Raw genomic sequence first — 27,897 nt, forward strand, 5'->3', positions numbered from 1 at the left:
AAAATTACAACTGCTCTATTTAAGGTAGCCTACTGTTGAATATTAGGGAATGATGAAATTGAAAAGAAAGGAAATTCAGAAAAAAAGTTGCTGCTATTACCTCCTTTTCTGCTTCTCTCTCTTCTTCAGAAACTGCAGCATTAGAAACTAACAGAGGAGTCCATCTCAAGCTTTCAGGATCTACTTCATTAATACGTGGATTTGCTTTCAGTTTCTCCATATGACTTGAAATCAGCTTTTCCCTTCTAATAATTACAAATCTACAATCCAACAAACAGTATTTTATTTTAGAAAGTGATCATGTAAAACAATCTTCCTACAGATTAAATCCTTTTGCACAATAACCTGTGAAAATAGACTGGTAAAGCAACAGATTAATCAAACTAAAAATAACAGCTAATGTACATAGATAACACACACTGCTGACTGTTTTCTAAGAAAAGTAAGGAAACAACAGTTGATGAAAGGAAAACCCAACACTAAACATCACTAGGGAAGAAAGTTAAGTTGTTATAGTAAACCAGTCTAAATACATGCAGTAGGTTTAGTGTAGGCCCTTCACTCTGCCAGAGCAGTTTCCAATTTTAATATGGCATACAAATAAAAACAGAAAACACTGTGGATCATGAAGCAAAGAGTGAGAAACTTGTTAATACTGTAACTGAAGATGGCAGCTAACTGGACACGAAAGCACGTTATAAACACAGGTCTTCTAACAAAACATTAAAATGTACCTCTCTCCTATGCTGATGCAGTAGAAAACAGCTTCCTAATTATTATGAAGTAGCATATCAAATGTAGACAAAGACTAACATAATAGTACTATGCTAGCACATTCCCCACTGAAGTATCCTGTTATAAAGTAAATAACTATAAAAGTTTAAACTTCTTTTAAGCAAGGATTTTGAAGGCTTAAAAAAAAAAAAAAAGATTAAGTGATTAAGTGACAACATTACTTTCCACCAAGAGAATACTTGGAAAAAAAAATCATATCCGGGTGAAAATTTTTTGCAGAACTGTGACAAACCTCTACCGCACTAATGTAAGAAAAATTAATTAAATGTAAGAAATAATAAGGAACCATTCCTGACTCCTAAGGTAAATCTCTGGACAGGCATTTCAAAGATGTGATTTCTTTTCCTGGCTCAGCCACTGACCTGGATACCTTTAGCCAGGTCAGTTCATGTCCCTGTCTAAGCTTTACTACCTGTGGAAAAAAAAAAAAAACTAACTGACTGCGTTTATAAAGTAATTTGAATTCTGTAGATGAAAAAGCATTATTTTCTAACTGGATGACAGTATTCAAAGCCTATAGTAATTTGTGAAAGGGAACAAGTTTCACACAAGAAATTAATACATATTTATTTCTCTCGTAAAATGCTTTTGTCCCAACAGGTTGCCTACAAATAAGCACCCCAGAAAATTAAGGTTTTATTCTAACGACAGCCTTCTAAACCACTCTCAGAACACTATCTGTAGGCCAATCTCCTTTTTGAATACTTGCATTCTTATCAGTTCAAAACTTGCTAGTTTTGAATACTAGTACTGGTGCACATAAAAGTTACCGAGGCTGAGCTAATCTGTGATCTTCATTTTATTTCTTGGCACCTCACTGTTTGCAAGGCAATTTCACTTAATTATGTTTCCACGATTGGACCATCCAGAAAGAATTAAGGTCTTGAGAAACACAAATACCACTGAAAGTCATTTAAGGCTTTTTGTATAAAAAAATAAAAATAAAAATTAAAAAATGCAATACATAAAATTATTCAGTGTTTAAAACAGCAATCACAATCATTAAGAAAGATGACATTCACAAAATAGGAACTCACCTTCTCAGTGCATTAACTTTCAATATTGATCATAGCATTAAATATAAACTCTAAAAAAAAAAGTTTGTATTCCCAGTACCTTGGGCAGGACTTCACGAAGAGCTGACCCAATCCTATGACTTTTGTGAAATTCAGTAATGACTGAAAAATGGGTTTTGTAGAGAGAGGCTGCCACCCATAAAACCAAATCTTTCCCTCATTGGTATTCAAAGCAATATATTTGCAAAGCAACAGTCAGGAATTGTACTTACAGATGATGATACTGAATGAAACGGCCTTACTGACTTCTTCAGTAAGATTGTTATTCATTTTAAAGTCAGAATTTTACATGGGCATTTTTTATATCACGTGTTTTGTATGCAGAGAAAGTATTTTGTCTCATCATTTTTTTTAATTTTTATAAGATTCACTGACCTATCTTCTCTTTTATCTATCATACTATGCTGCTGCAGGGTTGTGGCAATATCATGCGGACACATTCCTGTAGCTCGACTCATTCCTTTGATGCTGATTTGTTTTTCATGGTGGCAGTTAAGGTATTCTAAAATTACACTTTTCCAGTAAGCCAAGTATGAGAGACGACCCAGATCAGACAACGGCTTTTCAGGGGATCCTGCTTGACCCTCTCTTCTAGAAAGTAAATAGCCTAGAATGAAAAGACACAAAATATCTTACTAAGAGAACATAACTAAAGAATTCAAACTACCCCTTAAGAAAGTTGGTATTAATAGAGAGCTCAGCATAACATTATTGGCAACACTTGCAATTAAATAAATCCTATCCACAAAAGAGATTGTTTTTCATAATTATAATGACATTTAAAAAGATTAAGTTCTTTTAAGAGATTCAAACATTACGAGAATCAAACAAAAGTCCCTTTCTAATCATAAGGCAAGGAGGAAAGAAAGCCAGCACGTTTCAGCAGGTCTCATCATACACGTTCTCATTTAGAACTTCAGGTGTCTGGCCTTTTCAGAAGCATTTACATTACTGAAGCCAAGAATTCTCAGAAGAATCTCAACAGGAACTGTCACAGGTAGCACCAGTTATGTCAGTTTTCTTCATGAAGCCTCAAGTGACAAATTTTTGATTAAACAGTTAGTCATTGTATTTGAGGTGACATAATTCACAAGTTGAATTACTAGAATTACTTAGAAATAATAATAAAAAAAACCCTCCCTTAATTCATGTTCAAGAGCATTCACATAATTCCAGTTTGCAGTCTTCACAACTAACTTATCAGCTATTACATAATATTAATTTTCCTATATGTAATATACATCCTCATTTTATCTTCTATACACGTAATATGTCCTTTTCAACTGTCTTCAGCTTTAAGAAGCTTTTACAATTCAAAGTAGAACACACCTGCTTGGAGATAACAGAAGAACTCTGGTATTTGCCACCATTAAAACTAATTCAGGAGAAAGAAGAAAATAACACAATTAATAAAAGGTATCCTTCTAGAGTATTATATCTCTCCATGGTAATATTCTGCACTGTGCCATTACAAATGCTACCAAAATTTGGGTCTTAAGAAAACCAGGCTTACAAAATGCTTTTTCCAACATAAGCTAGGACACGACGCTTATGGAATTACATTACTCCAAGTCACCTGGAGTCCACCAACATATATAGTTTTCATCTACCAATGTTCTTCTGAAATAATTTACTTTAAAAAGTTGGAATCCTTCCTTTAATTGTTAAAAGATTGCTCTAAACATACCCAACACATCCATGTCATATTTGTTAAGCAAATCCTCGTCTGTTTCTCCACAAAGTTTCTGGTAACCAACTTCACTACAAATTTAAAACATACGATGTAACACCCAGCTGAGTGAAGCAGTGTCTGTTTCCATGTTTTGCTGCATGTTCTACTATATATACATTGTACGCATATGCACACGCATTTATATATGCATGTACACACATACACTTATTTATAGCTAAAAATAAAACGCACACATGTATTTTCACTCAGCCTGAAAAAAATGTCTTCACTTTTGGGGGGACAACACAAAAGGTCCGCTACAGAATTTGGAAAACACATGTTGAATGGCCATCATAGTCTAACCTCCAGTTTGCATAAAAATGTTTAAACAGAGAAGCAATTATAGTACTACTTTCCAAGTGATCACTAGCAACATGCAAACTGAAATACGTAGCGTCACGTTCATATCCATTAGCGTGACTTACAATAAGGTGCTACCACTTCAAAAGGAATGCCATCCCACATCTGCCTACTTCTACACAGGCACACAGAAGCCTACATAAAGCCTGCCAATATCTGCAAGGTACCACTGGAAATTCAGCAAGTAAATTTATTCTGTCTTACAGAAGAAACACTACCTTGGACCTCAAGAAAAGGACAGTACTTCAACATTCCAAGTGGCAGCATATGAAAACTTTGTAGTCGGATGATGCATCTGAGTACTAATTGTAACTGTTGTTGACAAGAGCTTTCACGTTCAAAAACAGATTGCATCTTGACTAGTTTGAAGAATTGTTGCTTTACTTCCAAATGCACAAAAGGAGACCTAGACTTTATGTATAGCCCACTCTGTATAATTCTGTAAAGAGTTTTACTTGTACCAATTTTGGATCATCTTGTTTACAATTTAGAAAGACGAGTTCTATACCAAGATGTTGTTGCCTACAGAAAAGGATGCAGCAGTACAAGTCGTGACAGGAGTCTCAATAAAGAAAAAGACAGGGAGAAGTACCTAGATTTTAAAAGAATTCCATGAAGAGAACTTACAGTTGACTTCAAGTAACTATACAGTTTAAACTACCAACTTAACATTCAAGAAAATTTGGGCACTAATAGCAAGTATCTGTAAGCTTCCTCCATTTCCATTTTTCTCATAAATAACATGGCTGTAACTAGACTTCCTTGATAAACATCTAACAAGACTGAAGAAACCACTATCAAGAGTTTAGTGTTATTAATTACACAACTGCAAATAGCCTTAGACTTTACTAGTATACCCTTGCACATCAGATTCTTCCAGTGGTTGGGGACTTAAGAGATTAGCTCTCAATGGTCATTCTGACATATTCTACATCCAAGTATTGAAACTTATCCTACACGTCAATAACATGCGTTGGTATTTTTCCTTCAACCTTCCTACAATACAATGTACACTTAACCAAGATACAGATATTCTATAGAATCAGAAATACAGACCTGAGCTTACAGTCTTAGTTATGTGTAACAGGCACTGAAGGAAAGTTTCTCTTTTAAGATTCTGTGAATTGAATGACATCTATTAAATTAAACTTACCAAAGAGATGCCAAATAATTGATCTAAGTTGCAGGTAAATAAAAAACAATGATCTTGATAGCTCGTGTATCTATCCTGAAGCATCTGAAATGAGTACAATATGTCCCTGTTAAACACATACCCCCAGGGTCAATGTGTCTACCTAATCTTAATAATGGATAGCCTCAAAGTGAAAACCTGAAAAAACTCTCACACCGTAACACCTGACTTGTGACTGCGAACAATGGCAACATTCAGAGGACAAAATATAGCTACTCCCCAGCACCCATTGGTAAAGAAGTCAGACTGTATGCTAAAAAAATAAAAATAAAATAATTTTAAGACTTAAGCTAGAAAAACAGAGTTGTCTGTCTCATCATCTGTGCATGTAAATGGTGGTATCAAAAAAACTTAAAAGACAAAAATACCATTAATGGTTTTTATTTCTTGTCCTACCTCCAACCTTCAGAGTGAACCAACATGCCACATGCCATTACAGACTTTGATTTTTGTCACACAACCTCTCCAGAGCCACTAAGGTTTCATCTTATTCAGTATTTAAAACAGAATAAATTCGATCTGAGAAAGGAAAAATTAGTGTAAGATACATACATTTTATGCCTTCACCACAAACTTAGGAGGTAGTTCGACATTAAAAAGTATACAGTTGAAGAAATTAACGTGAGCAGTTATCTTGTACTTTGAATCTGCAGCATTCCTAATATGCAGCTCCTCTAAGTAATTAGCTACAACAGTCTACAACACATTTACATAAAAAAGTAACATTAATACATCTGTGCAAGCCTCCAAAAACCTTTAGTCAGTCAGCTACTACTTCTGTTACAATCAGCACTGTCTCTGTAACAGATAAAACAGTGTGGGATTAGAGGCCCAACTTGATAGTACCTTGTTCCAACAGGGGCCAACAGGAAACAAACAAACAAACAAACAACAACAAAAAAACACACATGGGACAGACTAAAATAGGCAACCATCTTGTGAAATCCACAGAGAAAGTTTTTATCTGTCCAAACAAATCACACCAGATCTATATCACCACCCTCATGCTTCTCGACACCTTCTAAGATCTTGGTAAGATCTGTTGTACCACTGTCTTTTGCAAACAGTGGAGTCCATCTTCCTCCTCCATCTACTGCATTTACCTGTGTGCTCACTAGTACTTTTCTTTAGTGTAGTTTCTACTAATTTGCTTGATACTGACATAAGGCGAACTAACTTGTATCTCTCTAACTCAAAAACTGGGGTCACATTAGCCCCTTTCAGTCCTGCAGCACTGATGTACGCAGTTTTAGGTGCACTTCAGGTTACAAACTGCCATGAGCTGCTATTTCATTACAAAGTCCCTTTTAGTTCCACATCCTTCTTACCCTGCCAAACACACTTCTAAATTTCACCCACTTAGCTTTCTGATAAGAAGTCTAACTTAATCCTTAAGCAGTAGTCACTCCACAGTTTTAAATAAGGCGGACACGATCTCACTTAAGATAGCTGAATTAAACTTTATTATCTGTTGAAGAAATATAGACCTGTCACTTTGCTTTTGACATGGCAGTCAATGCAGGCATGCTCTCAAAGGTGTAAGGAGGCAGAGACACACATTACATAGAGGCCAGAAGCACAGGAAGAAGCTGCAAATAAAGACACTAAATGACTGAATATATATACTGAGTATATATATATATATATATACTGAATATAAATACTGAGGGAGACCAAGTGACAGAAGGATGTCAAATGAGGTTTGAAGATGTTTGAAGGACTCTCTGCAATTTGTGTGTTCTCTATACATGCCTTATATTCTACGGCAATGAAAAAAATCAATTTTTTTCATTTCTGAGGGCTGCATTTCATTTCGGAAATGAAAAGTTTTGCAAAAAAGAGATGTAGCTATAAAGTTCAGTTTCTGTGGGTGTGTTTAAGACTCGCCACAATCATTATAAAGTCATTAGGTTTTCAAATAAGTTAAGTAATTTAACTTGAATCAAGTAAACCACAAAACAGAAATCCCAGTCTTGCCCTCCCTTCCCTTCATCCCACCATTTGCCACCTGGATGTATGAGACTGAATTATGCATTTGTGCATGCAAGAGAAGAGCAAGGCCATACAGTGGCTCAGTTATGCACAGAAGTAGCTAAAATGTGGTACATGTAATGCACAGGATTGAATGAACACTTCATTAGTGGTTTCCTGTTCACCTGAGAATTAAGTGAGCTTAGCTAATATTAAGGTTTTGAACATGTATTTTTGATGTAATTGTATTTAGTATTTCCGTTTTTAGAAAACTTTATATACTGGAAAGATTCTACAAAGGCTGCATTTTACAGTAAATACAGAGATTACTTTGTTTAGCTTAAGAGTAAGCAGTAGTCTATTGGTTAGCATCTATACTTCAGAGAATTAAGAATTGCAGCAGAGTATTTATTAAGGAGGTGAAACGGAGGGCTACATTTGGCTTATAAAGAGCATGTTATTAATCCTCTTTTTACAAAGGTATCACAACATCTTTCACAATCTCAAGCAGGCAATATAATTGTGCATTTTGTTGAAAATTCAACATACAAACAGAATACAATCCACCCAGAGCATCCTGGGGATGGTTTTTCAATGCAAAGTACTCAGGAAGATGCCACCAGCTGAACCTCTATTATCATTTCTTGTGTTCTACTACCCATGTGCATTTGACAGATCAACCTCACCATGCGTGCCACACACAATGAACTATGGACTTTGTGCCAAATTAACACAACAATTCCTCCACTCATGTAATAAAATAAATTGAAAAACTAAACGAATTTTTTTTTGAGTCTTCTCCCTTATCTACCATGTTCTAGGAAATCTATAGTATTAATCTCTGAATTAAAAAAAAAAAAAATACAAATACTAGTGAAGTCCTATGTTCTTAGAACTGGGCCAGAATATAGCTTACAAAAACTCCTTCACATTGATTACTAATTAACATCAGCTTGATTGAAAAATCACATTGACTTTAATATTAGTATTACATGCCCTTATACATCCTTTGTTAAAGGGGAAAAATACCATTCTGTCAATCTTCCATACAGACTATTTGAATGTCTTAATTACTTGGAAACAAAAGGACAAACATCTTAAATTAGGATGTGTTACCAGAGTATTCCAGAGTCCTCATCTTGGATCATCCTAGCTGTTCCAAAAAAACCACTTCATTCAGTTTGTAATTGCTACTTAAATTAAACCTTTTTTTTTTTTTCCAAAGTCATCTGCAGATTAGATTAGTTTATAATCTTACAGAAAAGCTGCAATGACATGCTGCAAGCATTTCTTTCAAAAATAGAGAAGCACTGGTGGTAGTTCAATGAAAGAAAAGCTGAGCTTTGCTGCACTGAAAACACTACAGAGAACTGTTTACATCCTATTTCCTCTCCACACACTCATAGATTTATTAATAAACATAACACACAGCCCTCTAATAGGAATAACTCTTGCAGAGCACAAGAACAATACAGAAAATGCAATGTAGCAGAGGAAGGACTCCTAAGAGTCTTTCAGCAGGTAAATTAACCCTAACACTGCAACCTATTGGACTCCACTAGAAACAGCAGTGGGCTTAGCAGGTATGAAATACCTATTCTGTTCAGCAGGGTTTCATCACGACAACTTCCTTTCATACTTTTTAGGCTACCATCTTTCATGTTTCCTCATGAAAATGCTTGATTGTCATCATGTTGCCTTGCTTCAGAGAGAAAAATTTCTACTGTGAATTTTTACTTCATTTACATGGAAGAAAAAAACTTTCCACCTTCTGCAGTGCAAAGGATCACAATTTAATGGAAGTAACGTTCCATATAATTGCAAATGCATTAATTTATTGCTTCTGTATTAAAATACCCAAACAATACACAACACATCACATCTGAATAATCTTCCAATCAGCTTTACTTCCACAAGTCAGATGGTATTCTTGTAATGTGTAATAACTGAGCATCAGTGTGGGAAATAAACCAAATGAAGCAAGACCCAAATTCAGATCTGCTAAGCATGACTTCCAAAAGTAATTGTCTTTCACCACTCTAATTTGTCTTAGAGCAAAACATGAAAGTCAGCTGAAATGGTTGCAAACTTACTCAAGACTTGCCTGTGTAGAGCACCATTTTAAAAACAGGTTACAACCCATAAACAGGAATGACACAGCTTAGAACAACTGCCAGGTTGCCAGTTCGCCAGTTCTCACAGTCATAAAACTGCTACTGAGCTGCTACAACATACAGCATGTCATAATAAGGTCAAGTGTCACCAGCTTCAATTTGCTTTAGAGATGTGTCATCTGTATGCACTACTATTCAGCAGTTGAGACGTATATGGCTTAGCTGCCTGCGAATCAAGGACAAGACAGACAACAAAGACAGAAACACAATCGCCATCCCAAGGGACATGCTTATTCTCTAGCCATGCACTAACGCCACTTCAATCACATTTGAACAGCTGTTCCAAACTACTGTCAAGGCACAACTAAACCCTGTACTATCCTTCCGGAACTGTTCAGTTGTACTAACAATACGTCACTGATCCTATCAATAGGTTTGAATTTTTTCAGAACTAGAAGCACCTTAGCACTTGTTACATTATTTACACGAAGTAATATAATGATGACACAAATTCATTTATTTCATTCATTGTCAGTTGTCCAGACTTTGTCTTTTTTGAAGACACACATAATATTTGTCACATTTCAGTCACTAAGGATGATCCCCCATTTGCCACGATTTCTCAGAGAAGATAGGGAAAGGTCTGACAATCCTGTCAGCCAGCCCTCTTGGGTACATGTCACATCTGGTCCCATGTACCTGGATTTGTTTTACTTATGAACTCTTTAACTTGATCTTTCTTTACCATGGATGCCACCTCTCTCCACTCCTTAAATTCTGCCACACCTGAGAGCACCACACAGTGCCTACTTGATTCAGCAGCAGGGCCACACTCTCCCTTTATCCTTACTTTGGCTGTCCACATGCTTTTAAGAGCTCTCTTGTTGCTCTCCACATACCTCAGGTGCAACTCCAACCAAGCTCTGCTTTAATCCCACTCCTGCATGTGTAAGCAATGGCAATCCCACTTCTAAATTCGGCAGACTTCATTTTAGCTGAGTCAGGATCTCTCCCTGCAGCCTAGCAGGCTTTGTCACACCTGTTATTTTCATGAACATTAGGAGGAGTCATCTACAGTTTGAGGAAACTGACCTTGAAGATCAATGTCCTGTTCTCCTTTGACTTTCACAGCAGTCTCTCACAGGATACCACTTATCAATCCTCTAAACAAGGCAAAACAGTGGGCTTTAGCCTATTACTCACCATCCTTGCTTCCCTCAGGATCTAAAACCCTACTATCTCATGGCCACTACAGCTTAGGCTGTCATGACAGTTACTTGTCTGATCAACACCTCTTTATTTGTGAGTAGCAAATCCAGCAAAGCATTTACCTTTGCTGGTCCTTCCAACATCTATGACAAAATAGTAACTCAAACATACTGCAGAAATCTGGTGGATTGCTTGTATCCTGTTGTGAAGATTGTTTCAACAAGTCCCTTAGAACAAGGGCCTTCCCCAACAGATGTCAACCAGTTGCTAAGAAGGTTCACCCTCTTCCCTATGTGATTAGGCTTACGAACACCCACCACAATGTTCTTGCTTGCTGCCCTCTTGAGTGATTTTGGGGTATAAGGCCTCCCTCAACTGGCATATCACCCAGGCCATAACAGAGGTCCATGCTTTCAAGTCATTCCTTTGTGTAGAGCCCAACCTCCTGTCAGTGGCTTCCCTGCCTGTGCTTCCTGAAGAGACTATATCCGTTTATTGCACCAGTCCAGTCTTCTCAGCTGTTCCAACTCATCTCTGTAAACCCTCTAACCTATATATATAGGTTATATATATATATATATGAACAACTATTTAAATAACAGATGACAAACAGGTATTTTAACTGATCACTTACTTGGTCCAGAGCGATTACCTTATCAACAGGAACATCTGGAGTTCAAATGCACGTTGCAACTCTATACCAACTGTACAGATTAACTGTATCACAAACTAGAACAACAATACATGCAATTAAGTGTTTGGATCAAACCCTATTATTCACCTCATTATGTTCCATACTTAAGTAATCACCAATGAAGGCTGGATGCAAGTCTATCTGCCAGGGAAGGCAGATGAAAAACGTCACCACTGACAGGAACTACTAGACAGTAGTAAAGGGACAGGAACTGCATACTGATGTCATGAAAATGAGAGTCAAATAGGAGCAGGCCGCTTTGAAGTTAAGAACTGATCTTAATCTACTTATGTTTCCCTCACTTTAAACTGTTTTTAAATGGACTTCTGCTGTGAGGGCTACACTTCACTGAGTATTTTAATGCACTAATAACCAAAGCATCCAGGCACATAGACACTACATGAGTAAAATGAGAAATGAATGCAATATTAACGTTCTGGACTTGAATCCGATTTACAAAGATAATAGTTCTTCTCAAACATTGTTCAACTTAAACCTGTCAATCGCAGGTTCATAGTTAAGAATGCACATCACAGTATAGAAGTTTACATATACTTCCACCAGCAGCATAGAAAGTATTCCAACACCCCTGAAGTAGCTCTCACACAGAAGAAAGAATCAAGTTACTTATGAAAGTTTTCCAGATACAGACATTAAAGATGCCAATGCAGTGCTGAAAACCCTGAGCAGGAAAAATATCTGCAATAAAAAAAAAAAGTCCAACTGCTGCCAGAAGTTGTGAACAGCTTAAGATCTACTTCTCAGATGGAGGGCCTTAGTCATAAAATGGAGTCTTTCTGAAAGAGTCTTAAAAGCAATAGCATTTGCTTAAAAGATTGCCCTTATGTAATCAGCACCGCTCAACCCCTATTTATGTATACATTGTTAATATTTCTGTCAGAACAAGATGTATTTGTGAAAAATCCATCCAGGGGAAAAGAAGCAACCAGTGAACTGTTTGCCTTTGCATGTTCTAAGTTCTTCTCAGTCTCTTTGAAGGCCAAACCCCACAAATCAATTACCAGACTCAGATGGAATCAACCACTTTTCCATTTAACTTTGTTTTGTTTGAAACATAACCAAGTAAACTAAGTCCGTTAATATGGAAAGGAAGAACACGTAATTCTTCATGCAACGTTCAGTATCAAACCAGAGATCTGATGGAACAGCGTAACTGCATTTATAACATACCAGTGTCTCAAATGAAGATCTCCCTCAAACCAGCATTTCAAGTTATCATTAGAGACTTCCTTTTGTCTCATAAAATACCAGATATTTCATTTTGAAATTATATTAAGTTGAAGACAGGTTCAAAAAGGTAGTTGGAAAAATCACAACAGCTGAGGATTCAGAAAAGACAGCTCAATGCAATTAGGTCAGCTCAGCATTCCTAGTTCAGAGGTGTGACCATGAGTAAAAGGCAGAAATAGGTAAGGTGAAAGTGTGAGCTTATTAAGACTTAAGATGTCTAAAACTGTAATTCATGTTATATTTTTTCCATAACTATTCTGTGTGCCTCTGGTCTGTTCTTATCTATGTAAACGGGAGGAAGGTCAAGGACAGAGGATCTTAAATAGGTGTTACTACCCTCTTTGAAAGCACTTTTGAGGCAGCTTCAAAAGACCCCAAGACCAAGATCCACACAAACACTTAAAAAAAAAAAAAAAAAAAAAGAAAAAAGACTAGCTGTAACTTGAGATGCTCAGATCTGTGAACAACCTGCTACATTCTCTTTTCTTCTTTGTCTGGTTGAAGAAAAGCTTTCTTCCTGATGAACAGAGGAAGCCAAAAGATTCTCTCATTATTGTTGTAAGAAATAATGCCAGCTCTCATTCCTTTCCACATCCTCGAGTAAACTCAACACAGGGGGCCGAAAACCTTTAGTTCTTTTACAGAAAGCTTCACAGAAGAGGTTAGGGCTAAACAAATTCCCTTCATGAAGTGAAGGAAAGGTAAAGATGACTGCATTACAGTCAGACCAACAAAAGGCACCCTTTGAGCAAACTAATTGGCTAACACTTATTTTATCTGTGCCAGTTGCCAGTAAATCCGTTGAATGAACACTCTTTGTACCAAGTGGACTATTTACAAGTGGAGTGAAAGCATGAGCAAAAGAGAAAAGAAACTGAAGTACCCTTAAAAGGAAGACTTGCATGCACAGAGGGCATCAGTCCTGACCACCAATCTGATGAAGAAATTTGTCACTAGGTTAAGTAGTTTACAAGATAATTAATAAGGCTGGACTGATCTCAATTTTATATGCAGTATTTTATTAAATCACCAATTTATTAAATAGTTTTAAGATGTAAATTTACATGAGTGAGACTGAACAAGTGGCTTCTACAACTAACTGTTGAACAAATTTCTTTTAACATCTGCCATTATCTTCTGATGTTAACATGGAGAGCATATGAAAAGTATTTAAAAAATCAAATTTGCCCATTACAAAATTCTGTTTGCCTTATCTACATACTAACAGGACAAGATTTCAATTGACAAGACAGACAGATGAACCCTAGCAAGCTATGTCTAACGTAACAAGAACCTTTTCATGGCAACAAGGCCAACCAAATACCATTACCATTACCAATACCAAGGCAACCATACCATTAATTTTTAACTCTCTAGAAGAGAGCAAATGTCTGCACCTAACCTGGTATTTAACATAACTCTCAGACTTACAGCTCAAGAAAATTGCTGTCAAGCTTGGAAAGTGACAGATGTCCTGGACCAAAACTGTACCAGGGATGTTTTTTAAACAGTTTTAGAGTAGATGACCAAGTTCCACAGCCCAAAATCTTTTCCTATCATTCTTTTATTCTTAACTACAAAAAACAGACTCATAATACTAGAGCAATGGGAAAGGTAAAATGGAGAGTCACTGCTGAAAAGACACACCTGGACAAAGAGAAAAGAACAAATCACTACAAATACTATATTTGCTCAGTTAAGTGTTCATAACACAGACATTTCAAAAAACAAAAACATGAAAAGTACATTTTTGTCTTACATGGGCTGCAAATCTTCGTTGTTGTTTGTTTGCTATACTAACGCATTCTGTAGAGCAAGACATTAACCAATTAAGATTTAGAACAACGAAAAAACAGATTACAAAGGCTGCTAAGGAATCTCATGGTCATACCTAGTTAGCCAGAAGATGCAGAAATCACATGATAAAAAAAACACACATTATCTACGAAGTACAAAAATCTATTACACTACACTTCAAAAAGCTCAGTCCAAGACGTGGCAATCTGCTAAATATTTACTGTTACTCAAAACAGCAGTAAGCAAGCAAAAAAGTCATTTCTTTACAAGAAGGCAGAACTGTCTGATAAAAGCGATGGCACTAGCAAAGAAAGACATCTTTTAAGAAAGCCACAAGGTTATCTCACTGAGGCAAGATGTCTCGCTGTGATGCTAGAAGTGCCTCAACACCAGAGCGACAGGTAACACATCATGAACAAATACCTGCTTTGTCCACTGACTTGCTGTAATAGAACTACACTGTGCAGTCAAAAGCAGAAATTATTGATCATTAAGGATGCACTATTTAATTAAATCTGTTTTCAGCCACCAGTCTTAGGCAGATGGCTTCTCCTGTTTACTCATCCCCTAAAAGGACAGCTTTGTCCAACAAACATTTGTTTTTACTGCTACTATGTTTGGCCTTGCCTTTTAGCTGTTTTCAATGCTATCTGAAATAAAGATGCTCTTCAGTAAGAATAGTCTTAGCTTTTATATGTGAAGTGACATGCCTGATTTCTTTTGCAGTTCTGATAAATGCAGTGTCTCGAAGCTATATAAAAGTGATGCCAAGAAATCCCAAGATTAAGTCAACAAAGCCTGATTCAAAATCCATCTTTATTCCCCCCTCATCTAAATCTCAGCTTGACAGAATATTCCTTATTAGTTATTTAGGAGAGACCAAACTCATGCCTTCAGGTCAGCAACATAATCAATTGTCAAGAAAAGAACATAAAATAAGCAGCAGCATTCAGGCTCCCTCACAAATTCACAGCTCCCAGAGACTTTCAGCTCCCTCTTGAAGAAAACAGGCAGATAATTCAACCTTTCATTTGGACACAACACATCTGTAAAGAAACCAAAAAAAGACCAAGAGATTGACACAGTGCTCTGTATTGGGGTACACAAGCAAATCAGTCAGTAGTTTAAAAAGAAAAGAAAAGAAGAAAAAGAAAAAAAAAAGAATAATGGCCACCACAGGTAATAACAGACACAGGCCTGTATTATACAGTTCCTTAAATTAGTGGTGTCGACTTCTTAAGAGTAGTTTGAGTATACATTTTTGCAGTGAAGTTCATTTAAAAAAAAATCATATCCTGTTCCTCTCCACCTTCAGCCTCTCATTCTTACTGTATATTGTTGGCCACACCCTCAACAGCACCAAAACTTTTCTTTCAGGATTGTAATGTGAGAAAAGGAACATGAAGATGCTCCTGATTAAACTATATGGTCCCACTACATCCCCCCTACATTCTGTTCACAGAGCATAGCAAAGTAGAACTGTACACAATTTTTTTTAAAGGTATATTTATTCATAGATTGTATTCCTGCTATATTTCAGTATTTGTTATGGCAAACCACAAAACATCTTAACATCAGACTTTGGAAAAGACTACTGAAGGGTGTCTATGGAAGGAGTTCATTGTTCCCTAGCCATCCTCAAAAAATCCTGTTTTTCTTCAAATGTCTTTTACAAATATTACTTTTTGGCTAGCACAGTATTTCCCACAACAAGGTCAAGAGATGTAGACCATCAACTCTATATAACAAAAAAGTATATCCAACCACTTACAGCCCTCAGCAGCTTTGACCAAGCTCTAAGCAGCACAGGTATTAGAAGTGGTTCTCAGCAGGTACCAGCACTCATATGTCGTACACATGAACATACCTCATCTCACCTCTGGTAATAGATATGCTTCATTACAGAAGCCGTCTTTACTATTCCGCCACCATCCACCACCCCACGTTTTATTTCCAGAACTTAATTTATGAATAATTATAGACAACATAAGGTTAGTCACTTCAGGTCCTGTGCCTCACTTCCAACCGAACACTGAGTTTTAAATCAGACAGCACCCTCAACCTGCTCCTATAAGCTAAATCTACGCAGCTAATTAAAACAAACACCACAGGCTAGGGCTATATAGATACAGCAAAGATATGTGAACTCACAATGCAGAATAAAACTATGTCTTTTATTACTTGTGCTTTGCTTTGCACTTTTAGTGTTCCTGTTAATAGTCTGGTATTGCTTACTGTGTTCAAGTATTCTTAGAAACAACATTTCCATACTGTGTTAACTTTGCTCATTTGCCTCATTCTATCTTCCTACTGAAAAATGAAAGCCCTTCAGGAAACAAAATGTCACCCTTCCAAAGGCTCCTCCTCTACTGATGTTAACACATACAGAAAATCTGACCTTTTATAGGCTAGACCAGCTCTTTACCAAGCTCGCTAGAAGAACAAAATTGCACTGAAGACCAGAAGAAAAGAGCATACCCTTCACAATCTCCTTAAACTCATGTGCTTGAAAACTATCCTATGTTTCATGCAATGCAGTTTTTTAGATAATTTCAAAATTGTCTCAAAACTTCTGGCAATAAGCACCTTGAAGAAGTAAACCCACTGTCTCCTTCCTCATCAATACAGGTTTGCGTTAAGTGTCCATTTTTCTGGGATACTTTTTGTGCTTAAAGTATTTTTCTGGACTGGATCCACAATGCTCATCACTTCTACATGACTAAGCCCTAAGCAATGAAGGCCTTTCAAGCTTCCAGAGATGCAAATCTTCTGAAAACAAGTGCATAAACTGAAAAGAATTTAAGAGTGCACTTTAGGAAAGTATCTTTGCTCCCCCGGGCCTATCCACTAGCTCATCATCATCACTTACTTTTCAGTGGAAGTATATACAGGTTCAGTAAGTAATCTGGGTTTAAACAAACATATTCAAGGACATCTGTCCTTGCTCCCTTTAGCCCAGAATATTTCACTGATTCAGCATTTACACACAGAAGCCCTCAAACCATTGCAGGAATTCACAGTGGAGAAGACAGGAGAACTGAGATCAAAGAAACAGCCTGTAGTTCCAAATCTGCAGTCAAATTCTTCAAAGCTGTAAATGACAGATGGATACACCACCCTAACAAGTCTCATACCCAAGCCTCTGCTTAGCTACCTCCTATTGAGGAAGCACAAAAGCCTAATGAATGTTGACACAACCGTAAATGCTTTGAGCAAAAAAAAGTGGACATCTCTCTCAGTTACCAGTTTATAAACAAGAGTAGTGGTACTGACTTCCTTTATCAATTGCTCTGGTGTTCACTCATGAAAAGCATTTAAGAGCAAAGACATAATTAGTTTCTTTTCATTAACAGATTATTTTCTCTTGTAGAGCCAAATTTTTCTTCCTCACCTCCCTTGGAAACGTGCCTTCCCTAGCAATATACATCACTGTTGCACAAGTGCTGCTACTGCTGGTACTTTGCTGCTTCTGCAAGTGAGGACTTGAGATTTACTTGGCTATTTGTATGGAACAAAACCAAAAATACTAGACCAAGAAACAGATACCAGATTTAGGGAAACAAGCAAACAAGGACATTAACGGAGTCGTTCTTCTTGTACCAGAACAGTACCCCAAGTAATGTAAGTTCTGCAGGTTTTTTCTGTTTTTCTTCTCTTCCATTGCAAGGCTTGAATTGGTCTTTCTCTGTCATGGACCCCTTACCTCCCAGAGGGGAACCAGGCTTTAGTTCAAGCTAATGAAAAAATAACTTTATTTAGAGGCATTAAAGCTGCATGCAATAAATGGTACAAAATGTCAGAGAGTCAGCACTGACCTTCCCAAACATACATAAAAAATGAAACAACACACACAAAGAACATGCATGTAACCCAAGCAGAATCACAACAATATTAAAGCAAGTTTATTCTCTCAGACAAGAATAATCATTTCATGAGGATAAAATGAATGAAAAGAAGGAATTCTGATAGGGAGGAAGAACCTGCTACAAATCAACTGGACCAGAAACACCCTCAAGACAAGTAACAAAAGGCTATCAAGGACTTTGCTCCTGGACATTGAACCCAACTGTTCCTGTGATGCAAATGAACTGTCAACATGCTAGCCAGCACATTTAGACAAGTTTATCCTAATATTATTAGGTTCCTTTTTTTCTTCCAACTGCTGTTGTATTAAGTGCGCTGGGACCTCCAGCATGGAAATTGCAATCCACTAAGCAAAAATATGGGACTGACAAGAGCTGAGTTTAGTGAGGAAGCGTACATCCAAAGATTGCTTAAAACTTAGGTAAAACATTCATTAAACAAATATGAAATACCACAGTATTCTACTCCAGCAATATTGAATTTTATCTGTTAGATACAAAAAATAAAGAAATACTAAGATTTTTTGGCACTGCAACCTAATGTATAGAAACAAAAAGCATACAAAGGATTCTAGACTCTTGAGATCTCAAGTCAATTAAGAAAAACCTCTGGCATTGAGAATTTTCTTAAGTATTAAAAAAAATGGGACTGCATGGAAAGGGGCAGCAACTAGACAGTAGTATCAGTACTTGCACTGCCAAAACCACAACGGTAACGTAGGCTGAACTGATGCAAGACACATAAAGACTTGCCCAAATGCAAGTATACATAATTCTCATGATAGAAGCAATAGCTGTGTATCGCTGCATGCAGACTCATACACGGATATAAAGTGAAACCAATCCAGATTGGGATCTTATGCATTAAAAGCCTGCTCTTTTATTTTACTGCTCTCAGTTTTTTTCAGGATCAAGTTAAACTACAAGCTACCTGCCTGAAACTTAATTTACAGCAACTACAAAAGATTCATCCATTAATTATTCTCCCTCAGGTACAGTGCTGCAGTCATAATTCAGTCAGCCTCAAAGAATACAAAAAATAACAAAACTAAAAAAAAAATATGTTTGGCAACAAGTATCTGTCCTGTAAAAAAAAAGCAGGAAGGCATTAAATAAAACAAGCAAATTAAGACCCCTTCCCTTTCCAGGAAATACTTTCACCTATGTAGATACACTTCCAATAAAAATTACTTCCTTATTTGAAGTAATCAGACTGTTATAAAAGAACACTTAATACAGTATACTCAGTGTAGACAAAATACAGACTCAACGCAAACTATTGTCTTCAAATTAGACACTTCTAGAAAAATGAAGTAGGTCAAACTAATTTTATCTTATAGTGAAGGGAATTAAACAAGATCACGTAATATCAAGTACGCAATGTTATAAATCAACAGTTTTAAGTAGTAAGTATTTAGAATTAAACTTGTGTTTTGGTTTTTTGTTTGTTTTAAACCCATTTCTAACAACCCAACAAATTTCTATCACAGTCAAAACAAGTAACTTCCATATAAATAAAAAAAAAAAATCTTACCAGGAGCTTTAAAAAATGTAAAAGATACACATGCATATATTGTATTTTTAAAAACAAAATTTCTATTTAAACAACCAATTTAGATATAGAAAAAACTACGCATTAAATTTTTGCTGAAGACGATCAGGCTAGACAACTCAGACATTTCACAGTATACTTTCATCTCACTAAAGTTCAAGTACTCTTCCTAGAAATCTTTTTTCCCCATGAAATTATAGATTCATGAAGCGATAGACAGAGCTTACAAAAATCTTTATGTTTGTGTCTATGGAGTAAGAAACAGCATTACCAGTTTCTATTTGAATACAAGTAAGTTTAAATACAGTTATCAAAAAAAAAGTTGAAAATTCAAGGGACGGACATATATTTATTTTCTTTTTGCAAAATAAAATAATTGATTTTTCCCTTCCAAGATACAGGAAGACCACGCTGACTCATCTGCAAAGATGAAATTAGTTCAAGAAAAAAGAATGCATCACAATCAGAACAAATTCATTTCACTTACCAAAAAAACAGTTTTGTACCACAAACTACATTTTCACCATACGGCTGACAAAGCAGAAGTTGCATGGCGGCTTAAGGCAGTGTTCTTTACAGCCTTTCCAACTGTCATATGTCTACATGTATATACAAAGTAATGTGAGCAGTCGACTGCTTGCACAAAGTTCTTGAGACCTTTGTGGTTTGTAGCTACCACTTTCTGAAAAATTACTTGCTCAACAGTAACATTTTTATTATTTTAGACTAAAAATTGTTTTAGGTACTGTTATTAAAACAAGTCAACAGGCTTCAGTGACTGCCTCAGAAAACTCAAAACGGAGAAGTTAGACGTGTTACCTGCATAATAAATGAAGACTTAACATTTAGAGCATAAAATTTATCTCCTGATAAGTTTATGAAAACATGACAATCTAGATAAAGTTACTGGCAATTTTTTATTTATTTAACTATTTGAAACTTGATCTGTGTAAGTTTCAAATAATAACTGGGTTTGGCTATATTCTCAGGCCTGTTAGAGCAGTTATTCTCAGAACGCCAGAACTGAGCAGGAATGGTGAAGCACAAAAAACGACAGCAGTTAAGACATCAGTTACAACAGAAGAGGTGAAAGTAAAAAGTAAAAATAGGGAAAAAAGTAATTGATTTTGGGTGTGATTTTTTTTGGTGGAGATAAATTTGGGGTTTACTAATCTGGATGAGGCTATGGCTACTCTGTTCAATGACATTCAGCCTCAATCCTGCAAAAGGATATAAATACAACTGAAGAAAACAAGACTTGCTTCCTCTCTGCACCTAGGAAAAGACAGCCACTAGCAGCTCTGATTCCCAGACAGTTAAGGGAACCTCTTGTCCAGAAAAAAAGAGGAAAGGCACTGTGAAAAAGCATTGAAGGACTGGACTGCATATTCGCTCAGCCACAGGAGAAGATAAAACTGGTCTCTGGACTACGTCCAACATGTATTCAGCTGTAGCCTACAGCTGTGATCTGATCATGTTTGCTAAGACAGAAGGCATAAAGACAGCACCAGACAAGGTTCAACCTAATTATACCATTACATAACATTGCAAGACATCACAGAAATCGTAACAGTTCAAACAGCCTGATGTACTTCCAGATTTTTACAGGCAGTTAAGAGTAACAGAACACACTACCAATTTCTCCAGATTAAGTAGCACACAGCATAATAACAGAGCATGGAGATCCAAAGAGACACAGCACGTTTGAATCCAAACCTTCTGTGGAATCCACAGGTTTCAGAGCTGTGCCACCAGTTTCGTAGGCCTAACTCCAGTGCTATGTCAGTATTCAACCAGAAAGATGTTTCTTAAGAGTGATTTGGACTTTTTTTTTTTCCTTTTTGTACTGGAGTACAGAACAAAGAAAAGGCCTAGAAGTACTTACCACTTGTGCCCAGTAAGAGTTCCCTATCTCCTTTTGCATGAGGAGATGCTAATCCTCAGGTAAGGACCAATTTCTGCCACAGTAACAAGCTTAAATTCACTCTGCAGTTCTAGTATGTGGTATTTCTCACTGCCTTTCCTAAAATGCTGCAGAATGCACACAATGGAACAGCTGTTGTGTTCCACTCCAGTGATGGCTGCATTTAAATGGTGGATTAAGTGGTCCAAGACCAACCTTACCTAACTCACAGGGGTATAGTGAAAACTGTTAAAAAGCCACAAAACGAAGAGAAATACTAAGTATGTTTATTAACCATAGCATAGTCATGCTGGGTAGCACACTTGAAGACCCAGAACGTGAAAACTCTACAGTTACAAATTACTGTCTTTGTCCTGCTGTTATACTGCAATATATTTTTATTTGCATTTTATTTTCTTGCACACACCTTCTGGGCAGGAATCCTAATATCCTAACTATCTCTATTGTCACATAATTCTACAGCACTTTAAAAATCACAAGTAATAGTGAAAACTACATTTACCATTTCTCTAATCACAGACAATGCACACAAATTCCTTAATATCCTCCCTTTAAATTATAGGAAGAAGTTGGATTCAGTAATACTGAGGACATTTAGCCGAGACATTTCCTTGGATAATTTTGTTTGAAGTTTCACTACAGCTTTAAGGTTTGGGGGCTAACAAATCTATGTTTAAACAATTGTCCCTCAAGCTTTCAAGCAGGTCAAATCAACAGCTCAGCAAAATAAATCAGCAAGAACAACCATGAACACCTACACTTTTCCGTAACAATTTCCACTAAGTAAGTGATGCATTTTAAGACAAAAAACGAAATACATTCTATGTGGCAATTCTTCAGCAAAAACAGTTCTTTAGCTAAAAGAAGATGTAAGTTAGAAATATTAGAATGTAGAGAAAGCCTTGGACTAGTATCTTCTTAAGCTTTAATCACAAATAATTGCCTCTTCTTATACTAATGAGCAAGGCAAAATGGAAAGAAACTTAGACAATTCATTCGGGGTAATAGCTTTGTGAGCTAATATTACACTGCTGAGAGATCCATTCTCAATTTCCTGGAGTACAATAACAGAGCAGCAGTAAGTTATTCACTTCAGGGAGCTTTTCTATCCTATGTAAATATAAACAGAAATCCCATCATCTATTGATAAAAAACAAAGCAAGTTAAATAAAGTTTTACATGTTACCATTTTATACAATAACCATCAGCTCCTTGGATCACAAATGTAAACAAAACACTTCACTTACTGAAATCAATAAGAAACCTTCCAAATCCTTGCCTTTGGTATTGGGGCATGATCATTATGCAGGAGACATTGTACTTCTGCTGGCAAAGCTTTTCCTGAGGGAAGGAGAAACAGATCAAGTATGTCAAAGCAGTGCTGAAGTGGGCAATTGCCTGCACCTGCCACTACTATCCTTTTAAAATATCCCAATAAGGTGAACAGATGCCTGGGGTCAGTACCAAAGTCGAATAATTCAACGTTAATATTTAATTATAAGAAGGAAATACCAATCAAACATACCCTTCAAAATATTTATTTTTACTAGTTAACTACTCAGCACCTTTAAAATTAAATACATTGTCTAAACAGCATAATGAAGGTTAAGTGTAATAAAGGAGGAGGACAGGGAAAAGGGAAATATTTTCATGCTTCACTGACCTTTCTCTCAAAGATATATAAAAGAGGAAAATAACATCCATACACATGGTGAAGTTGCTTTTTCTGCAATTGCTACACTGACTGCTTGCTGGTTTCCACCTTTGTCTTCTTTAAATGAATATTGGTGGAAACAACCGATACCCACAAAACTAAGTCACGCTAACTTTTTCAAAGCTTCTCACCTGAATCCAAATGAAGGCAAAACACTCAAAATTCAGAGCTCTTTCAGACAAAGTGAATTCATATGACATAGGCAGTGGATGTAAATATTATACTGACTGTTTAAAACAACAGAAGGAAGAATCTTAACTAGGAAGCTGTTCTAACAATACAGCTTTTAGGCTTTAGTTCCTTTAGAGTTTACTGATAAAAAGGAAGATCCTTAAAGTGTTGTTACTTTTAAAAGATTACAGAGGAAAAGAAAAATCAGCACTAGGTAGTTTTGAGGAAGACCAAATAAATCAACTAAAGATATTCAGGTCAGCATAACCAACAAGAAGTCAGGGCCAGCACACAGGTAGTTTAAAATACCACCTATTATTTCAGCTTCCACACATAAGATGACACCAGATCAGTGATGACACTGACAGGACCACAAGCCTCGTTTCCAAACCTTTCTTCAGACATGAGAGTAGATAACCATGTCGTATTTCAGTAGGTTTCTTATTTTCTATGGTATAATGAATCCTGAAGTATTATTTTTTCTGCATGGGTTTCCAAACTCTGTTCAGGATCCCAAACTCTCAAGACCACAGCTAGTATGAAGTACACATCCTGCCAACATATTTATACTCACGCAAGCAAAGCCAGAGCACATCTGCCAGCAAGAACACACATACAAACACACGCTTGAAAAAAAAAAAGGTGGGAGAATGGGAGGACACAACACAAACAAAGTAAGTATTTAAGTGAAATTTGGATATGACTCCAACATTTTTTCTTAAATTATGGTAGTGAAAGCATTTGTTATCATCAAAACGGACAAACAGACTGGCCGAAGCAATAGGGGTGGAGTGGGGAAACAAAATGCATCCTTGCTGAATAGTCATTCAGAAGAAATATCAGGAGAGATTAATCTGGACACCTGTAGTATCTAAACCTACTAGAAAAATACTTGCCAATAAACGGGTTGACATGTTTGTATTCCACAAGAACTTCTAGCTAACATAAGATGGAGTAAATTGTGCCTATTAGTCTGTTTTTCAAATCTCAACAAGACCCACATCTCAGAACACAGAAACCCCAAGAAACCGTTGCGCAGCATGCAGGTACTCTAATATGATTTTTAGACTTCTTAAAGTTAGCATCTTCATACAAATCATTTTTTAAAGAAAGTAAATTACATACTGAGGGAGAAGGTGATACTAGAGACCACCCAAGTATTGAATTTCTAAGTAACTATGTACCAATCGATCAAAATTCTTACAAATAGACAGCTGAATGCTTTTCTAGTTGCAGGCATATCTGATTATCTTTCACCATTATTTTTGTTAGCATTTGTCAAGACAGTCCACAGAAATATTTTTGGTCTACAGCAGCAACTACTGTTTTAAAATTCCAAGTAAAGCCACAAGCAACAGACATCTACTCTAAAAAAGACATCCACCATAAAAGTTAGGCTTGTGTTCTTATGCTTTGTGCACTTAGTAGCTTCATTAGATTAGACTCTATGCAAGAAAGAAACAAAGATGAAAACAGCCAACCGTTTATATCTAAATAGACAACTTGAATTGCTTACCAGTGAAGCTATGAAAATATACGGAAATGAACAATTTCAAATACTTAGCACTTTTAAAAGTTAGACTTAGTATATTATTGCAAAACTGATGGGGAAGAAAAAGATTGAATTTTTCAACTGTACAATACAAGCCACAACACATTCAACAACAACAACAAAAAGTAACAATGCATATGGCTGATTGCACATACTATTTCTCAACTTGCATCGTTTTTTTCTCAAAGACAGTAGTAGTAGATTTGGGACAAATATATACATTCCACTTGAGATCCATAGAGAGAATTTCAAGTTTCTGAATCAAATTCATCTTTGCTGTTGACACAAAAGATAGTAGGAAAGTACAAATATTTAAAATATATACATATTTTCTTTTACCTTTGAGAAATATCCAACTAAATGGCATCCTTTCTCATCATTTTTCGTAAGGACATAGAAGAGGAATGGTTCAACATCATAATACAAGGTTTTGTGGTCCAGAAAGAGCTTAGCTAACAAACAAAGATTCTGACAATAAATTTTGCTCACATTTCCATCAACCTAGAAAGCAAGACACATGCAGTTACTTCCAAAGCCACCAGTATGTTAGAACAAAACAGCTTCTTGAATCAACCATATCCTAGAAGGAAACATGAAAAAGGTAGCATTACAAAAAAAAAAGTTCAAAAGAAGATGCCCCTGCTTCTTGTTAGATAAGAATTCTTGAACTAGTACTAATTACCTTGCATTTTTAAGTATCCTCTGAGGATCTGGTTTTATTAAACAAAGTAACTTTACTTTTTAATTGCTCAAGTAAGACTTACCTCTTTCACTTACTTCTTGAAACAAAATGAACATGAGTGGCAGACAACAAAAATGCGCTATTGAAAATTACATTAAACTGATTTGCAAGAAGGCTGTGGTGTCCGGCACGCACACCAAAAATAATTAAATAAATAAAATCAAAGACAACGAAGCTCATTACATTGAATCTATAAGAGAAGTAAATTTTCAGGCTAAGTGCTACAATTAGTCTAGCTATATTATAAGTGTAAAGAGTCAAGCTGTGATGCAGACAGCTACAGAAAAGCCAGACATACATGCAGATTTCCTCCATCAATTAGTTACTCCCTGAAAGGGAGGATTCAAAGGCAATAGAATTTTTGAAATAATCTTAATGGAAAGGTTTGCTTGTACTGATGTTCTTTGATAAAGTCATTATTTATATTTCATTAACAGAGACAGCCAAATGGTATGCACACAGTGCTGAAAAAGAAACCATGTTCTACTTCGTTTCTAGTTAGAATCCTAGTTATAAATTTGAGTAAACCCCCAACCTTTTGGATCTATTTAGGGACTTCAACGTGACTGCTGTATAATACTTGTGTTACCTGGATTAAAGAAAGAACAATTAATGGACAGCTACGGCTAATAAAGGCATTAGAATAAACTTCATATAGCACTTGAGAACGTATCAAGTACACTAAGCTCTCATGCAACACACTCTATTGTCCATTTTATTTCCCTTCTTTTCACGCTTAGTAGCAAGCATGCAAATTAAAGGAGAACATGAACCAAGTAAAAATCATCACTGAATAAGCCACAAGTCTGAAAACCCAAATTATGTAAGCTATCTTTTTCAGCAAGAACGTCTGTACGGAAATGCAAAAAGACTCCTTAAATGGCAGGCAAACACAGCTTGTTCATCAGCTTCAAATAAAAGTAGAAAGAAAAAGAAAAAAAAAGACTAAAACTACAAAAGGAAGCATCTGTCAAACTTCCTTGGCTACAATGTAGTAGTAAACTGTGTCAAAGCCTTCTCTCAAATCTGTCAAAGTCATGCTCTGAGCAGAGGTACATAAATCTTAAATGCCAAAGTCATTTATATTTCTCTAGAAAACAGAGAACACAAAGGAAACCACAAACCCTTCATGCTGCCAAACAGAAAATGGATGCACAAAGTTCATTAAAGTACCTATGAGGAAGGACATGATCTGATGAGTAACTTTACAGTTATCAGAACCTTTGAAATAAGAACAGCTATTTCAGAAGTCTTAACATAGGTGGCTTATTGAAGTACCTCAGAGAAAGGGGAGAAGAGCAGTGGAGAAAGACTCCGGACATCCCTTTCACATGCATCTTGTTTTCCATGTGTTTTGTGTGTGTGGTTTCCTCCCCACCCAGAGCTGAATTTTACTTTAAGAACTTTTTATTCATGTGTTGGCAGTAGCTAATGAAAATAAAACAAACTGGAAAGCAGAAATTGCCTATTGCTGTATACTGCACAAGCCTTAACACCTGCTAAACAGAGAAAAGGTTAATTATTCTAGACTGACAGGACAATTTCTGTTTTAATAGAAAAAGAACTAAGCCTGTTTACAACTTAAGTCTTTTGCCAGCAAATCTACAGTCTTTAGAAAAATTGCTCGAGTCAGGAAGGAAACAATCTTGATGCAGATAGCTATTCTCTTTAATAGCATAAAAACAAATAGGTTAATGAACCAAACATCAAGATTTTCATTTAAGTAAGGACTCCAAAACTGCATCTACAATTGTTTGATTAGACAATGGCAATTAGCAGGCACAATAGACATTTATACAATATGTAAACACAAGTTTCAAGTAGAACCTATAATATCTACAATTAAAAAGAAGTTGGCAACATACCCATCTGAATATTGTGAAGCTGTTTTGCTGTTGAAAAACAAGTCCTAGTAACCCTGATAGTCTGTTCTCTTAATGTGACTGGTAACAACTCTTGAGAAACAGCCACATGCAGGTTAACGTGTAGCATGCCTGCAGTTATCAAAGTTATGTGACATACAAGATTTCTGCTGTTCAGGATATCCTTAAACTTTCCAATACTTTTAAAGAAGTAGTCTCCCAAGAAAATAATTTAGTTTATAAAAGGCTGTGTACCCACAAGCCCAACTCTGGACTTTCTAAACTGAAGGCAGTTTGTTGTGGCCAAAGTTGGACTGAACCTCCAT

At 36.2% G+C, this 27,897-nt stretch overlaps 1 protein-coding gene across 11 annotated transcripts in view; it reads right to left on the reverse strand.

Moving 5' to 3' along the window:
- Nucleotides 1–27,897, reverse strand: part of KAT6B (lysine acetyltransferase 6B) — a 111,243-nt gene that overhangs the window by 8,331 nt on the left and 75,015 nt on the right. For all 11 annotated transcript variants that reach the window (XM_035540377.1, XM_035540352.1, XM_035540359.1 and 8 more), the window contains exons 11-14: nt 25,307–25,468; nt 22,778–22,871; nt 2,247–2,478; nt 101–260 (exon numbers count right to left, since the gene is read on the reverse strand). In XM_035540377.1, coding sequence (XP_035396270.1) covers nt 101–260; nt 2,247–2,478; nt 22,778–22,871; nt 25,307–25,468 — 648 coding nt within the window. The remainder of the gene's footprint in view (nt 1–100; nt 261–2,246; nt 2,479–22,777; nt 22,872–25,306; nt 25,469–27,897) is intronic.

This window comes from Cygnus atratus, chromosome 7, assembly GCF_013377495.2.
Source record: "Cygnus atratus isolate AKBS03 ecotype Queensland, Australia chromosome 7, CAtr_DNAZoo_HiC_assembly, whole genome shotgun sequence".
Taxonomy (NCBI): Eukaryota; Metazoa; Chordata; class Aves; order Anseriformes; family Anatidae; genus Cygnus; species Cygnus atratus.